The sequence below is a fragment of the Cryptomeria japonica genome, unplaced genomic scaffold, assembly GCF_030272615.1.
Source record: "Cryptomeria japonica unplaced genomic scaffold, Sugi_1.0 HiC_scaffold_46, whole genome shotgun sequence".
NCBI lineage: Eukaryota > Viridiplantae > Streptophyta > Pinopsida > Cupressales > Cupressaceae > Cryptomeria > Cryptomeria japonica.
The window spans coordinates 454,501-472,658 of record NW_026728868.1 but is presented as its reverse complement, the minus strand read 5'-3'; the positions used below and the strand labels follow the sequence as shown (position 1 = coordinate 472,658).

General features: G+C 31.8%; 1 protein-coding gene across 1 annotated transcript; it reads left to right on the top strand.

Annotated features, from left to right (window-relative positions):
• The first annotated feature begins 8,145 nt into the window (after positions 1 to 8,145).
• Positions 8,146 to 8,996, top strand: LOC131862555 (putative germin-like protein 2-3). The gene is made up of 2 exons (XM_059215031.1): positions 8,146 to 8,356; positions 8,464 to 8,996. The coding sequence occupies exons 1-2, from the start codon at positions 8,146 to 8,148 to the stop codon at positions 8,994 to 8,996; spliced, it is 744 nt and encodes a 247-aa protein (XP_059071014.1).
• The last annotated feature ends 9,162 nt before the right edge of the window (positions 8,997 to 18,158 follow it).

Here is an 18,158-nt window from a genome sequence, read left to right as displayed (position 1 = left end):
TTACTTTTTGAGATAATTCTATATTAAGAGTCTTACCATGAAGAATGAACAGTGTGCTCCTTATATAGGAACCCCAAGAAAATATGGCCTTTTCCATCGTTCCTATGAGAAGTTTGTATGATCAAGATGCTAAAACCCATTAGAATTTAATGATAGAGTGAGTGGTATAGAATATAGGTAGTGTGTTGGCTATGACATCACACATGTGATGTCCACAAGTGTGCATAGTCGGACATCATGTTGTCAAGATATATGTAGACGTTTTGGTAAGTTTCTTGTTATTTTTTTTTTAAATAGCCTATGCCTATATCAATTAATGAAAATTACGAGAATCAATCCTTTTACTATTGTGATTTAAATTCTTACATATTGCGTAGTTCATTTCTGTATAATAAAATTTATAGATGTATAATGTGAAATTTACTCATATATAATTATAAGGATAAATCATTAGTCTAAGATAATTTCTAAAGGATAAATGAATTAATTTGTATCTAAACTCACATGGGCCATCTATATTTTAATAATTCACTTAAATTATGTTCTTAGAGTTGTAGTGTGATTCGAATATCCTAGTTTGACCTATTAGATCTTCAGCCTATTGATCTAGAAATTTTAATATCTTAATCCTTACAATCTTTTAAATACCATAGATTTCAACATTATAATTCATAGGATTCTATATTTTGTATCGTCAATCTCTAATTTATCAATCAGTTTGTTCTCTAGTTAAATTTCACATTTTAAAAATTCAAACCCAGGGGAATTGAGAGCTATACTTAGTAAAACATAGGTTAATTTAATATGGTATATATATAACACAAAAAATACACTAATGCAGAAATAACAAAAGTATACATAACACAACAAATTAATTTGATTATACAAAAACAAAAGATTAACAAACTATAAAGTTTCTTAACAGTTTTTTTAGGTCTTGAACTTAGGATGCTAGCATGCTGCGTGGATGTTTGTGCTTCATTGTTGTCTATACAAATGATGAGCTAGAAAACAACCAAAAGGTGTCCTGAATCCGCTCTACACTCTTTGAACTTGTTCTCTTTATTTAGCTATTAGTATAGTGTCTATTGAAGTCTCTGAAGTTTACACATAGTTTGATTTCTCTGTTCTTCTTTCTTATACAAACAAGATTGACCACCCATGAGGAATGTTTGATAGGGAAAATGATAGCATCCTCTATGAGTTTGGTTAATTGTTTTCTCATCAAGAGCTCTATTTTGGGATTTATTGGCCTTTCTATTTGTCAAACTAGTTTAATTCTATAGTGTGTTGGGCTAAGGTAGGGTCAAACCCCATTAAATCTTCATAGGTCCAAGTAAATATATCATCGTACTTTGACAAAGTTAAAATAAATATTTCTTGTTTAGCTATAGAGCATACCTTTCCAAATTTCAGTGACCTACCTTTAGCAACCACCAAACTCTTATAGCCACGTTTCTTTATAGAAAAGTTCATATTCTTGTTGTTTAGGTGGTTGTCCAAGTTAAAAATACCTTCTAAGCTAACTAGACCTTTCAATAGGTTGCTGGAATTGAGATACATAATCTGATTTCCATATTGGTCTTGTGGCATAGAATGATTTTTTGCAAAAATTTCCACTTCAGTTTACAACGAATTAAAAATCATTTGATCACTTTCAAATACCTACCAATTTAAAATTAGGGTCTTGTAGAAAGAACCACTAAACTTAAAATTTTAAAACAGAGATCTAATATTGGAATTTTGAAAATTTGGAAAATGCATAAAATTAATTTAAATTCAAAAATTAGGGTTTTTTTAAGTAACCACTTAATTTTAAAATTTAAATTTCAATTAGATATTTGATCCAAGATTGAAATTTTGAATTTGAATTAGGATTAACAACACATTTAAAGAGGGAAATTCAAGATTTAAACAACCTGCAAGTCCAATTTTTAAGGTTTTAAAAATTAGGTTTTTTTTTAAATTAACCACTTAAATTTTAAAATTTAATTGTGAAATTTGACTTGTAGATGAAAATTTGAATTTGCAACTTGAACGAATTCTCAGATCTAAAATAATTAATCCAAATTAAGAATATCAAAAGCTCAATTTTAAAAATAAAAATTAGGGTTTTAATGAAATTAATCTTTAAATGTTTAAAATTTGCAAGAAAATCATACTTGTAAATAAAAATTTGAAATTTAAATTCCATACACTCAGATTTGAAAACAAAAATATGAATTAATGGTGTGAGGAATCGGGTTCACCAAAATGTAAAGTTAAAAATTGGGGGCTTAGCAAAGGGAACGAATTTGACCTACCTAAACAACCAAATATATGAGAACTAACAATTTGAAAGTGATATTGTACTCTGTTGAGGAAAGCAAAGGGAAAGAATTTGACATACCTAACAAATCACTCTGGACCTATCCCTTCAAGACATCTCTAAATCATACTATCATATCATTGTGGAGGAGGAGGCCTTGGAAACCAACTTGGCTTCAATAGTGTTAGATCTCACCCTACTTATTTAAACTTCACAAAGAAAGAAGAGTTCTAAGCATAGTGAAGAGAGGATAACAATGACTTTGAGATGGAGGTAAAACAAGGTAGACTGAAAGAGAAAATAAATTTATTTGGCAATAGAGATTCTCAATTTGGGGAAACATTTTTCCATTTTCTTAATATCATTAAGGACAGGTAATGGATTTATTATATGACTTATCGACCTATTTGGATGAGTATCACAATAGGCTTAAGTCTAGGATGGAAAAAAAGTGCAACAAAGAAAAAAGAAATCAAATCAAATATGGAATGTGAAAGGAGGAAAGGAGGGTACTACTTGAAAGAACTAGAATTACAGAGTCAAATTAGTCATGAAAGAGTCAAATCCTCTTATGTGTCTCCATAACATGAAGTCTACATAGTTTTTTGCGGTTTTTTATTTTGGTAGTTTTGGGGCTATGTTGGTGCAGTAACTTGTTTGTTATTGAACTTCTTTATTTTAGTATTCTAACTTTGGGTGTGGGACCCTCTTCCCACCTTATCTAACCAAAAACAAATTATATCTACACTTTTTGTATTACAAATCAATGTCAGATGTGGTTAAAAAACATTAAAGTATAATCAAGTCATAGTATGATGTTCTATTGGACTATGTTGGTAGTGAAGAATTAAATTGCTATCAAATGTATGATTATGTGTGTATTTTATTTCAACTTATATTGGAAATAAATAAAAAATTCTTTGAGTGCATAGGAAATTTTCATAGCTAATAGAAATTGGAGTTCCCTAAGAAAATCCTAGTCATTTCAAATTCCTAGTGAAGCCTTGACCTTAGTTAATGATAGGGACTAAGGTCTCTGATTTTAGTAATTGTTGTAATGTGATGTATTTTGTGTTTTAAATAATATATTTTTTTATTTTGATATTTGAGTAAGTTAGTATTTGCACCCAATGGCATCCTTACAGAAATATAGATTTTACATTTAGTAGGTTTTGGAATGACTTTTAAGTGTTTGTTTCATCTATTTCTGAGTGTATTTAGGGCCATAATGAAACACTTACGAGATAGAGGTAAAACGAGGTAGACTGAAAGAGAAAATAAATTTATTGGGCAATAGATTTTCTCAATTTGGGGACTCATTTTTTCATTTTCTTACTATCATTAAGGACCTAATGGATTTGTTCAATGACTTCTTAAACTATTTGACTAATTATCGCAATAGGCATAAGTCTAGGATGGAACAAAAAAGGCACAAAGAAAAAAGAAACCAAACTAAATACAGAAGGTGAAAAGAAGAAACAAGGGTACTACTTGAGAGAACTAGAATTAAAGAATAAAATTGGTCATGAAAGAGTTGAATTCTCTTATGAGCCTCCATAATATGGAGTCTACATATTTTTTTGTGGTTTGTTATTTTGATAGTTTTGGGGTTGTGTTTGTGCAGTAACTTATTTGGTTTTGAACTTCTCTATTTTAATATTCTAACTTTGGGTGCGGGACCGTCTTCCCACCTTATCTAATAAAAAAAATAATAATAATATCTACACTTTTTATATTACAAATCAATGTCAAATGTGGTTAAAAAACATTTAAATATAATCAAGTCATAGTATGATGTTCTATTGGAATATGTTGGTAGTTAAGAATTAAATTGTTGCCAATTGTATGATTATGTGTGCATTTTTTTTCAAGTTATATTGGAAATAATTATTATTTTTAGCTGAGCATGTGGGAAATTTTCATAGCTATTAGAAATTGGAGTTCCCTAAGAAAATCCTATTCATTTCAAATTCCTGGTGAAGCCTTGACCTTAGTTAATGATAGGGACTAAGGTCTCTAATTTTAGTAATTGTTGTAATATGATGTATTTTCTGTTTTAAATATATTTATATTTTATTTTTATATATGAGTAAGTTAGTATTTGCACCTAGTTGCATCCTTATAGAAAGATAGATTTTACATTGAGCGGGTTTTCGAATAACTTTAACGTGTCTATTTCATCTATTTCTGAGTCTATTTAGGCCCAAAATGAAACACTTATGAGTTCGGTACCTTTTTGGGGAATTAAACCATGGGCTTCTGTCATCATTTGATCATGTCCAAGTCTCTTAGAAAAAAGGTGTCAAAAGTCTAACTTGTGGGCGATAGTAAGTAAATTACCACTTCCAAATCCACTCCAACAATTTTATTAATGGGATTTTGCATGCCTCACACATATGAGTGGATCAAAAAGATCCTCTTGGGGAAGAGTATACAATATTATTCCTCTCGTCCTAATGCTCTCACATGTAGAAGCATTTGTGATATCCACATACCCTTAGGGTTTGGTGTGAAGGGGAGAGAGGAGGTGGATGAGATCCATGTGGTGCATCGTGATCAGAGGAGGGGAGGTCATATGACACATATTACATATACCATTCTTAGACTCTTTGTATGTCTTATTATTTTATTTTTTGGCTCTATCTTTTTGGAGTTTTTGGGAGGCTTTGTGCAAGGAGTCAAAAGAGTCTTTGAGAAATATCTATCAAACCCTCCTGATCTAGTAAGGAAATATTTTGATATGATTCATTCCTTAGAATGCTATATTTCATTTTGTTGTAAATATTTTATTGGAGGCTTTTGATTTAATTTTTAAATTTCATCTTTTTATATATTTTCTTATGTCAATGACATGTGTGAGAGGTTTTAGGCTCTCCCATATTGATGAGAGAAACTCATGTGTAGGGTGAAGGATATGTGGAACCTCTAAGGGAATGGTTTTTTCTCATTGAGAAGCAGATTTCTTGGGTATGAGTATCCTTGATTCTTTTGGAAAATCTGTGGAAAAATTGTTTGGTATATTTTAAAAGGGTTGTGAAGTATATGGTGTTGGATTCCCTTAATGGAGTTTACATGTGCATGGAGTATTTGCATTGGGCAATAAATTTTGTCATAGGCCTCTTACCTTGGGGCTTGGTTGTGAGAAATACCAAATGTTGGAAGGTGAGCTCTCCCTTAGCTTGTTTAAAAACTATGTTTTGTAACCTTTCTTGTTGAGTCAAATTGGGTGCTACCTTGATAGTGGAATAAAAATATTCATTCTCACATTTGGGTTAGAATTTTTATTAGACTTTTGAAATGGGTTGGAGTAAGTTGTTAATTTTTTTATCAAATGGGTCCCTTGTAATGTTGTGTATATCAAGTTGATAAATGATGATGTTGTTGTGTTTAGAAGTGATTTGATTTTAGTTTTCTAAAAATATACATATTGTTTAAGGATTGAGTTTGTTTGAGAAATAACTTATTGCTTGTGGTAATTTGCATTTCATACATTTAAAAGTTATTGATATTTGATGAACAAAGTAAATTTATTAGTAATTATTGGTTAAATTATCATTAAGAGTATGAAATTTCCATTCACTTGTCTTAATATTTTTAGTTAATAAAGTGAAGGGGATGTTTATCACGCAAATATTATTCTCTTTGTTATCCTACAAAAAAAAAATCTCTAGTGAAACTTTTATTTAAAATTAAAAATAGTTATTTGTAATTAGATATGTATATTCACCTATTTAAACATATATATTTTATACAAAATCTATTTACCCCCCCCCCTCTCTCTCTCTCTCTCTCTCTCTCTCTCTCTCTCTCTCTCTCTCTCTCTCACACACACACACACACACACACACACACACACACACATTGCAAACTTGAGTTTGGGTTTATAGTATTAGCATAATGGTTAAGGCCCATTAAGCAGGTTTAGCATGGTAATTAATTCTTTTAATAGAATTTAATTTAATATGACTTTAGCAAATGCAAAACCTTAGGTGGAATTATAATTTTTAAATGGTGTGCTAGGTTTTATGATTTAACATGTCTTGTAATCATTTAAATGTGATGTGGCCTCTCAAATTAATTAGTCGACTGAAATAACTTAATTTATCTAATTGAGAGTGAATGGTAATTAATTAAATTAAATTTGAAATCAAAGTGTAGTATACTTTTATTTCAAAAATTTGGTTTTAATAGAAAATAAAATATCAGCTTAGAATTGAGAAAATTTACTCTTTATTTCGTTTTAATTGAGTTTATTTGGACTCTTTAGAAGAATAAACTTTCGTTGTGCCTAATATTTAATTTTCAAAAATAGTATATTTACTTATTAAAAATATTCCATAGAAAATTATCATTTATTTGTCTGCTGCATTTAATCTCTTTATATATCATTAGTAATTAATAAAAATTTATATATAATTTAGCTTACTTATGGTTTACTTAGCTATAGGTGTTAGCTCACGCCATAGAGGCCCAACCAATTCACTACCAATTAGGAATTAGAGGGAATGTTACCTTGAGGAGTTCCTCCATTGAGACATGTTGCATAAGGATTCCAAATCTCAATCACGTTATCATCCTTGTTTTACATTGTGCGAAATGAGTTCCATAACGCCCACTCATCGTATTCCTTTTCTCACCTCGTCTAGCATGATTCCTATAACATTGAGTATGTAACATATACGTGCACATGCTATGATGAATTTGCCTTGTACACCAAGTTCATCATTTACACAACCCATTCTCTTATTTATTTATTTTACTCTTGTAGCCAAATTCTATAATTAATATGAATCCTTAATATTACAAGCTAAAAATATTAATGATAATTTAAAACTATTCTTTGTTTTTAAGGCTCACGAATATAACACACCTAATTTTATAATAAAATTGAGATTATCCTACCCGAGCGTAAAAAGGTTTTCGGGAAAGATGCAATATAAAGCATGGATGGACGGTGTTTGTGTCAACATCCAACTCGAAAATAAATATGAAAGAAAATTTCCTCTTTTACCAATTCTGAGATGGTTGTGAAAAATGTATATATTACTTCCTTTGAAGAAGGCCATCGTTTATTTAGTGGTGTGTGTATAATTCTTTCTTGTGGCAATATAATTATCGTATGACCCACATATTCATTCGTATCCTTTGCCTTTTAGAGTTTTTCATTAGCATGTGCATGTTAGAACCCTTTGGATTTTGGGAAGAATTATGTTTTTCAAAATAATGGATGGTGTATATGCTTTTGCATGTGTCATTCATTTGATATTGGGTTCCCCATGGTAGAACCCTTCTAAGCAAATCTAGAATCACATCCAAACTAGCACCTTCTCAATTACACTAGCAACTATTCTAAAGTGACATCTAATGATTTGGAAACTATCAACCTTCCTTGCTCAAACTAGACCTTTTCTTCAATAATACTAATGCAAGAGTTGTTTATAGATTATTTTCCTCTCGAATATATTTTACTAATTTTTCAATTCAATAACTACCTAGCATGACTCTCTCCATCTCATTTCTTGCACATGTAACACTCACCCTCACATCATTGATAATATCCTTTTTTGCGAATTCGCTGGCGGTTAAGAATAATCTAATATTATTTTCTTAGAATTTGCTGATCTTTCCGATATAGTGATAACGATTCCACACTACCGAAAGAGTTTGCGACAATATCAACAATATCAAAAGTATAAGGAGACTACGTCTACGGTAGTTTGGGTAACTGTATGTCGTAGGACTTACGTACTCACTCTGCAAATATACGATAATTAACTGATCACATCGACAAGAATTAGTCCTCGCAGAGTAGTTAATTTTCCCGCTATATAATAGACATGTTATGGGCTTGTAATACACAATTCGACTACACATTCATATCCCGAGCTTTTCTGTCTGATTCTTCTGTGGCTCTATTTATAATGGGTAACCGCATGATCTACTTCACGTTGGGACTTTTCCTATTGATATGTTGTTACAGTGATAATGTCATGGCAGCGGATTCCGATCCCTTGCAAGATTTCTGCGTCGCAGACAAGGAAAGCATGGGTGAGTACATAACTTTTATATGATTTTCTTATTAGGCGAGTTGCTAACAAATTGATTAAGATAGAGTGGCGTGATATGATTTGTTGCTAACAAATTGATTAAAACAGTTAAGGTGAACGGGTTCGTTTGCAAAGATCCCAAGGATGTTTCGGCAGAGGACTTCTTCTTCGGGGGACTTGGGCAGGCAGGGAACACCGACAATGCAGTGGGCTCAAATGTAACGATGGCCAATGTTATGCAGATACCAGGCCTCAACACCTTCGGAATATCGTTGGTCCGTATCGATTACGCGGTGGGTGGAATAAATCCTCCTCACACGCACCCAAGAGCCACTGAAGTTCTTGTTTTACTGGAAGGCCAGCTTCTTGTGGGTTTCATTGACACCACCAACAAGTTTTTCAGCAAAACGTTGGAGAAGGGAGATGTGTTTGTGTTTCCAAAGGCACTTGTGCATTTCCAGCAGAATGTGGGGCATGAAAATGCGGTGGCCATAGCTGCATTGAGCAGCCAGCTTCCGGGAGCTCAGACAATCGCCAACTCTCTGTTTGCAGCGGATCCTCCTCTCCCAGATTCCGTATTGGCCAAGGCCTTCCGCATCACCCAAGAGCTTGTCGATTTCATTCAGAAGAAATTTGCATAAGAATTTGCATCACCCAAGAGCTTGTCGATTACATTCGGGCCAAATTCCTCTAAGATTCTCAACCTGAATTCGCTGTGGTCTATTAAATAAAACGTGGGAAGACCATCTTTGTCATTTTTTTCTTTTCCTGAATAAAATAAATCTGTTTAATCTCGTTATTTCTCTGCTGATGTATTATTTATAGCATCGATTTTCAACATATATAACTCAAGAGTAAATTTCAAACTTTAATAATTATGCTAATATTTCTAATTAATAATTTATTGATAACATGTTAAAGAATAAATCAAATGAAATAGATGGGATTCAAGGTATGCATCACAATTCATCTTTTTATCCGTGCTCACCTTTCAAAGCTATGTCTCCCATTCATCACCATCGTACATTATTTATACATTTTACAAGTATCCTTAGGTAAACATTTGGAATGGTAAAGGCATTGCATTACTACACTATGATTCTTTAATGATAAGATTTTGTATTATGTGTATTACAATAATCTTATTGAATAAAATTCAAAAATCAAACTGAACGAATTTTTGCTTGAATGGCTCTCCTCGTTATCTCATGGTCCCCATACACTCATTTGAAATTAGATATCACATTTTACGTCATTTTAGTAATAATATTTTCGTAAGAGTAATTATCTTTGATTTTTTAGAATGCAGAAGAGAATATAATACTAAAATTCATTATTATTCAATGCACTTTCAATCTTTGTATACTAAAATATACACAGGTCCAACTAATCGACAATGAATTTTATAAATTATTCAAAAAAATCTTAGATAACGTGATTTAATAAATGTTTACTATAATAGTTATACACAATTTAAAAGCTTATGTTTAATGTGAAATATTTAATTAATAATATTCAAAAAAATTATGCTAATGTCTCTTGAAAACCTCATAATAATCTTTTCGTCCTAATTTTTTATCAAAGAAGTCTTTAAAAAATGTCGAAAAATGCTCCTAGAAATGAGAAACATATAATATAGTGTATATTCAACTGACATAATATGATTTCCATCACACCTAATGTCAAAACCTAGATTTTCTAGTATAAACAGTAGCAGAATGATTGGGCTACATATAATATCCTTACCACATGCTTAGTCTTATCAATTTTGCCCCTTTAACATGGTTCAACCATGGCCTTTTTCTTGTATAGAATTGTATATGTATTGGAATTAATTGACTAGAGGTACTTTAGTATTCTTGTCCCTTAACTATGACAATGTTATGATTAATCCTATTAGATGATTTTCATTTTAAATTTGTAAATAATAGTTAATTATTCTCTTTTAAATCTTTTTATTTTATCAAATACCAAGATTTTGCTCGTAATACAATTTATAATTCCATTAAGATTTTGTAAGTATCTATTTCGATATTAATTAATAGTTCTCTCGTAGAGAAATACTACCAAAGAGGTAGCTCCCAATTACAATTCCTACATTACATCAGACCCTCTACACATTCATATAGTCTTTCAATTTGCAAAGGAGAAAAAAATCCCCATATTTTCCAATGAACTAGCCACAGGCCAACAATGAAACCCTTTACTTCACTTTCCTATAAAATTGGAGAGATCAAAATATTCTTTGCTTCCTATTAAGAGCTTCAACATGAAATATGCCTCCAATAAATCTATTTGTAGGCTCTATGGGTATAGCATCAGGCATGGCTAGTACCACTATCCTGTTTGGATCTGTAATCAATCTATTCCCATATGAGGAGCCCTAAGTTATGGTCCTCATGACCTAGATGTAATTGGTAAAGAAGCGCTTGTATACAAATCCATCATCAAGGTGCCCAACATTCCAAAATGCTTCTCCAATTATCTTTGTGAACACACACACAGTCATGGCCTTGCCTTTTTTTTCTAAAAGGTTTGGAAATATTTTCAACCATGGTCTCCTGTTTGCATTGGCATTATATTACAAACATACATGACATATAATTTATGTTCCTTGGATAGCCCAAGTCATTTGAGTATATCATCTCTAACACCCAAACCCTTCCCGAGGTTGGGAAAGCTTTACGCTTCAATCGTCCTCTGAGTTGATGTTAGGATCCAATGCCTTCGGAATATCGTTGGTCCGTATCGATTACGCAGTGGGTGGAATAAATCCTCCTCACACGCACCCAAGAGCCACTGAAGTTCTTGTTTTACTGGAAGGCCAGCTTCTTGTGGGTTTCATTGACACCACCAACAAGTTTTTAGCTTAGATACTAAACATGCATTTAATTTCATTAATCTAGCCCCAAAATCATGTGCCATGCTCACACCCACAATGGATTGGATTGCAAACTAGATCGGGAATGAACTAGATCGGGATATTATGGTTTCGAGTGAACTGGGAAAAGAGACTAAAGAACATTTTTTCATTTTAATCCACATTTATCACTTTGTATTATTTCATTATTGGTTTAGCTTTTATTTTGCAATACTCGAGGATATAGACCTGTAGAAAAATAAAGAAATTCAAGAAGGTGGGAGAGCAGGAAGTGGTGTGGTGGGGTATTTATTTGTAAACTGAATAAAAAAACTCAGCAAAATATCTGAAAAAAAAAAAACATTATTACTAAGGTTTTGTAGGTGTATAAAGGTATATTGAATTTAACAAGATACATCTGCAACACAATGCAACTCTAGCTTTAGAATTACTTAGAACATGGATTCTCTTTCTTTGTCATGGAACTTTTTATCACTTGAAAAACAGGGAAAAAATAAGAAAAAAATGATGAATTTTCAAAAACATAATAACAAAGTCTATTAAGAACTTCTGAAATATTCAAATGTAGAACAACATATAGAAAGTTTATGACAATCTATATATGAAATAATTTTGTGGTTGTTTTGACAACACAAAGGATATCATTAAACATAATAGATGAGACTCTTCTTAACAATCAAAGAGACAATGGCAACCCAAAAGAAAAATGTTAATTTTTTAATTAACAGATAGGCTAGACTCATGATTTCTTAAACTTTGCTAATATATCTTGAAAGTAATATAAGAATTGTTCAAAATGAATGCAAGCCACAAAATAGGGTAGAGTATTAGGGTTTCAACATACAAACGGAAAATACAATCATCTGATATTTTTCACTTGTCTAATAAAAACTTATGCTTTTACCGACACTAAAGCACCTTATTGCCTTTGACTAAACAATATTTCATGTCTCCTCCAACATCATAGGACCTCGGACATAATAGCAAGCAGCTGGAAGAAAAATCAAGGGGTATACTTGAAAACCTTCATCAAATCTTTAAGCAAATGTAAGAAGAATGTAGAAGCAACAATAAAACACGTACATTATATTTTTTTACGAATTTCATAAATATTAATACCGCCTCAGGGTGAACTCACAATAATGGTTCCCACTTTTTTGCCACTTTTGACACTGAGATGTACATTTTTAAAATAATCTTCAACTTCCAAGAACTATAACTTTTAAACTATTAAAAATTTGAAGATGATGTAAATTAGTGATTTCTAGCATTTTGTTTGTAGATTCTATATACATTTTTTTCAAATTTTTTAAGAGTGATGTGCCTCCCGAAACGCATAACTATTTTTCTATAAATGATAAAAACTCAATTATTTCAAATTTTGGTTTGTAACATCAATATCCAGGGCTTGCATTTGGTTTTATAGTGATATGTTCAATATTTTTCATTTTATAAAGTTTTGAACTCCGACTAGTCATAATTCAAACATAGGTTTATGTTTGAACACATAACTTGTCCTATATAAATCGAAATTCAATTTTATTTTTTTTGTTAGAAAGAAGACATCAATACCAGAGGCACAGATATTTTTCAGAATTTTTTTGAATTAGTTTCTTATTTTTCCCAATGCGTTGAACAGAGAAGTTCATGTTCGGTGAAAAACCACTTTTCCATAAAATTAAAAAAACAAGAACATAATAAATTCAAAATATAACAAAATTATACTCGTTGGAAAGCTTGCTTCGAGTACTACCATCTACTATTTTTGGGTTATCAAGATTATTTCATTCGTGCTTTCAACCAGAGCTCTGAAGTCATTAATTCTTCAGAACTCTGAATTTTTTTGGGAGAAACCTTTAATTTGAAGGTTCGAATGAACACCAGTTCAAGCGAACCCACATTCGCTCGAACCAATGAGCTCGATTTTGGCATGCACATTTTTGTAACGGCCATGTTCGAGGGAACCCAAGAATTTTTAAATGTCGGCTTTCATTCGAACTCTGGCCTACGCATTTTTTGTTTTTTTTTTCATTTGTGGAGTCATATAAATGTCCATAATTTTTTTCATTTTTTATCACACAAATGATTAAAATAATTCGCATTTTTGGATGAGAGAAGACATTTGAAAATTATTTTGAAGGCAATAATTTGAAGGTTTTTTGTAAAAGCATGGGGAACAAGAAGAGAAGGCAAAATAAGACTTCAAGGAATTATTCTCCCGAAACGGAAGAAAGATATCGAGAACAAAGAAGACAAAGATATCATGATGCAAGTATGTATTTTTTATTTTATTTCTATTTAATTTAATATGTGTTACATATCAATTAATTAGAACTCAATATTTTTTATCTAATATTTTTAATGAAAATTAATTTAAAAAATCTTAATTAAATTAATTGAAAATAATAGGATTAAATAATTTTTTTTAATTGGAAAGCATAATTAATTGGAGATAATACATGTGTGTCTCCAAATTTCAAATTCCATCAACTTGCTTGTAGTGTAATTGCATTTTTCTCCTATATAATTAAGTTCATTTATAATAGATAAGACCTGTTAAGTCATAAAATTAATAAGACCTATTATGTCATAATTTCTAGGTTCTAAATTATATATATTGAATATTTAATCTACATGTACAAGTAATTTCATGTGATAGGTCCTTTAATATCACATAATATATCTGTCTTAAGGGTAGTTAAGTATAATAATTGTGAAATATTTTTTCAAATGTGGTCATATTGATTTTAATATGAGGTCACCTAAGTTATCGTATGCATGCATCAAAATATTTGTACTTTTAATTTTCAAAATTGGAATTTCTAATTTATCAAAATTTTATTTTATGTGTTAAATTAGTGCTCAAAATTAGAGATTGAACTTTAATCCTAACCTAAGAACAAATTGAACTTTAAACCTAAACAAGTAATTTAATTAGAGTTATAACAATAAGGTCCTCAAAGTAATTAAATTTAATAAACCAAATTGAATGGGCTAATTTTAACATGTAAAGCTTTAAGCCAAATTCACCCCTATTCTTAATCCTAATTGAATAATCTATGATTAATTCAAGAACCTTACACAAACGAGCTTAAATTATGTGCAGAACGGGCAAACGAACCTGTTGAAGAACACAATATAGTTGATGAACATAGGGAGGAGATTGTCCAAGTTGAACCAATGGAGACCTTTGAAGGAGAGGGGTCAGGTTCCTTACCTCCTACCACTGATATGGATGAGCATATTGTGGATCTAGCTAAACAGGTGAAGAGAAATATTTCTTATAAAAATTTAGATCATTTACTTGAAATGGATATGGATGAGATGAAACGTCTCAGTGAAGAACCTAGACATACTAAAAGGAAGTCAATGAATAAAAGTGGAAAATAAATAATGTCTCATTTCAACAATCTTGATACTACACTAGAAAAAGCTCAATTGTTATCAATTGTACTTACTCATAAAGACTTAATAGATCCAATGAAATTGTTGGGTATAGATACAACAAGTCAAAAGAGGAAATCTTCTCAGCTACAAAAATCTACTGTTGATAATGTTAAGAAAGGTTTGGTGAACATTGGTAAAAAATATCGAAAACTATATAAGACCATTTAAAGAAGAGTGATGTTGACATCTTTAGTAAATGAAAGATTGCCTCAAAAAAGACAAATCTCTTCACTGTCATCTGAGTTTGGTTTTAGTAGAAGGACAATATCTAAATATGTTAAAAGGAGAAAGATTTTGGATGATACTACCTTAGAAGGGAATTGGGAAATTATGTGTAGAGCTCCTCGTTCTGATAGAATTGAAGATGTTGATAGGAACTTTGTGACAAGTTTTTGGAATGATAATACTCACCCTTCATCAAATAGTAGAGATGTTATCAAGCAAAGGATTGGTCCTGATCGTTATGATCTCCACGTAAAACATTGGATAGACACAACAAAACATGAATTGTATGTATTGTTTACTAAAACAAACCCTCATATAAAGATTGGACAAACCATGTTTGAACGGTTAAGGCCATATTATGTGAAGTTAAACAAAGTTTTTGAAACTTGTTGTTGTCGTTATCACATCGAATTTGACTTGTACTATCAGGTGTTTCGAAAGATTAGAGAAGATAATGATGGTTAAAAAATTGCTCCTCCTAAACGAACAAGTCAATTCATAGCATCCATCTTATGTGATAAATCAGATGATAATGCAACCGGTCAAATAAATTGCATAAGAGGAATTTGTGGAACATGCGGGGACTTGGCTAAATTGCCTTTGAGAGATGAAGATACTAACATGAGGAAGATGGTAAATTGCAAGAGTTACAAGTACAAAAAATTTGAAACAAAATTTGGAAAGGAATCTACAAGGCTAGATTATGTAGAAGAGGAAATACCTATTGGAACATTTATGGAAAATTTTCGTAAGTTGATAAAACCATACATATGCCATGGTTTTTTTGCCAAGTGGCAAGTAGAACAATTTAAAAGATTAAGAGACACTTTCCCACTTGGAACCATTCTATCTGTAGTTGACTTCGTAGAGAATTACTCTTTTGCACATCAAAAAGAGATTCAATCAGAGTATTACTTTTCAAAGCAAATCACTATTTTCGTGCATGTGTGTTATCGACATGCACAGATGAATTTGGATGGTGTTGATAGTACATTTGAAAATCATGTCATTAAGAAAGAGTACCACTTCTATATCAGTGATGATAAGGAGCATGACACACTTTTTGTACAACATTGCTTTAAGAAGTTTTTTGAATATTTGAAAGATAGAGGAATAACAATAGTTAAACATTTTGTTTGGTCTGATGGATGTGCGACACAATTCAAATCTTCGAGGCCATTTTATGCACTATGTAGATATCATCGAAATGACAAAATACCACATGTTTGGAGTTTTTTTGAGAGTGGTCATGGAAAGGGTGAACATGATGGTGCAGGAGCTTGTATCAAACGTGCTCTAAGAAAGCATCAAATAAAGTACAGAGGAGAACGTATAGAAAATGCACATGATGTTGTTGAATGGTGTAAGAAACACTTTGAGCAACCTAATTATCTTAGGGAGTCATCATTGAGAACATACAGGCCCATTCCATATAGAGTGTTTAAATCTAATCTAATCAAACATGTATTTAAATCTAATCTAATCAAACATGTATAAATCTAATATAATCAAACATGTATAATCTGATCAAACACAAACCAGGTATAAAGTATAATCTAGAGAAAAACTTCGTTGTACATGCATGAAATATACAATCTAATCAAACATGTATTTAAATCTAATTTAATCAAACATCATGTATAAATCTAGAATATAATCAAACATGTATAAATCTAATATAATCAAACATGTATAAAACTTATGAAGTATAATCTAGAGTCTAAACTCCATGTATAAAGTATAAAGTATAATCTAGAGTCAAACACAAACCAAGAATAAAGTATAATCTAGAGTCTAAACTCCATGTATAAAGTATAAAGTATAATCTAGAGTCTAAACTCCATGTACGTGCATGAATATATATAATATGAAAGTATATAAAAAGATAAATGTAAATGAGCTATAAAGTTTGGAGCAAATCAACAGGGATCATGTCGGCTACGAACTGAGCGACCATCTGAGGGGGAGTCCTACAAAAGTAGAATTTATTTAAATATTAAATATAATATATCTATCTCTCTAGACGTGCATGTACATCAAATCCAAGTAGATTTAAATAAAAATTTAAATATAAATTGTAACGTGCATGTACATACATACATGTACATATATGTACCAAAAACCATAACTAACCTGTACACTAACATCATCTAAAGAATCTCTCCTACGCACATGCTCAGAGCTCAAGGAAGGAGTGACATGAGCTAACTATCAATTTAAGGATTAGTCCACAATCAATTTAAATGATCTACAAATTAAAACTTAGAACTCTAGATTATTTATTAAACATGATCTATATATATAGATTTATCAGGTACAAATTTGCAACATGTATACATATCTTCTAAAAATTTAAATGCAGATGTACATGTACATACCTGTGTATCACCTGGAGTAGGCTGTATAGTCTGATCCTGTCCTGTGATCATATCAACAACATCACTCGTGCCTGCATATCTCTCTCTAGTTGTACGTATCACTGAGGAGTGCAAGGGGCTAACTAGATGAGTGGGCATCATAGATGAAGTTTCTGACTGTAGTAGCATGTCCATAAATCCAGTATGGCTCAAATCTCTCAGCTGATCCTCAAATGAGTCCAAACCCTCATCTGTGATATTCACCTGATCAGCTCGTATCTCCTCCTCAAATGAATCCAATTGGCCCTCATATGTGATATGGAGCTGATCAGCTCGTAGCTCCTCCTTTGCAGCAATAGAGTGATCTGTAGGTGGGTCAGTGCCTGGAGCATGCGTAGAGTGATGAGAATGTTGTGATTGCCTCAGGGTATGTGTCGATGCCACTCTAGCCTGACCATCTCTGAGAATCTCCTCTCTAACATCACCCAATGGTATCCCAAGTCGAGATGAAATAAAACTATAAGCATGTAGTAGGTCCTCGGCTAAACACTGCGACATCTGTACATGTCTAATAGCTCTGACTATAGCTTCTACCTCATCTGGGGAGGGGATGCTAGTAGAAATATACCGATCATCTGAATCTGAAGCCCCCCCATGACTAGAAGATGCATGATCTATGGATGATCGCGAACGTGGTCGACTCATCATATATCTGCCCACCCTGTCAGAAGATATGGTGGCTGTTGCTGATGCAATTTGTCCAATCCTATCAATTGCTTCTCTCTGAGAAGCAATCACAACGTGATCCGCTATGGGTGCCATGGCTGGGACTACTGTAGGAAATCTCTTGCCAACAAGGTCCCTGTGTCTAGCCGGAGCTCTATCATGCCTAC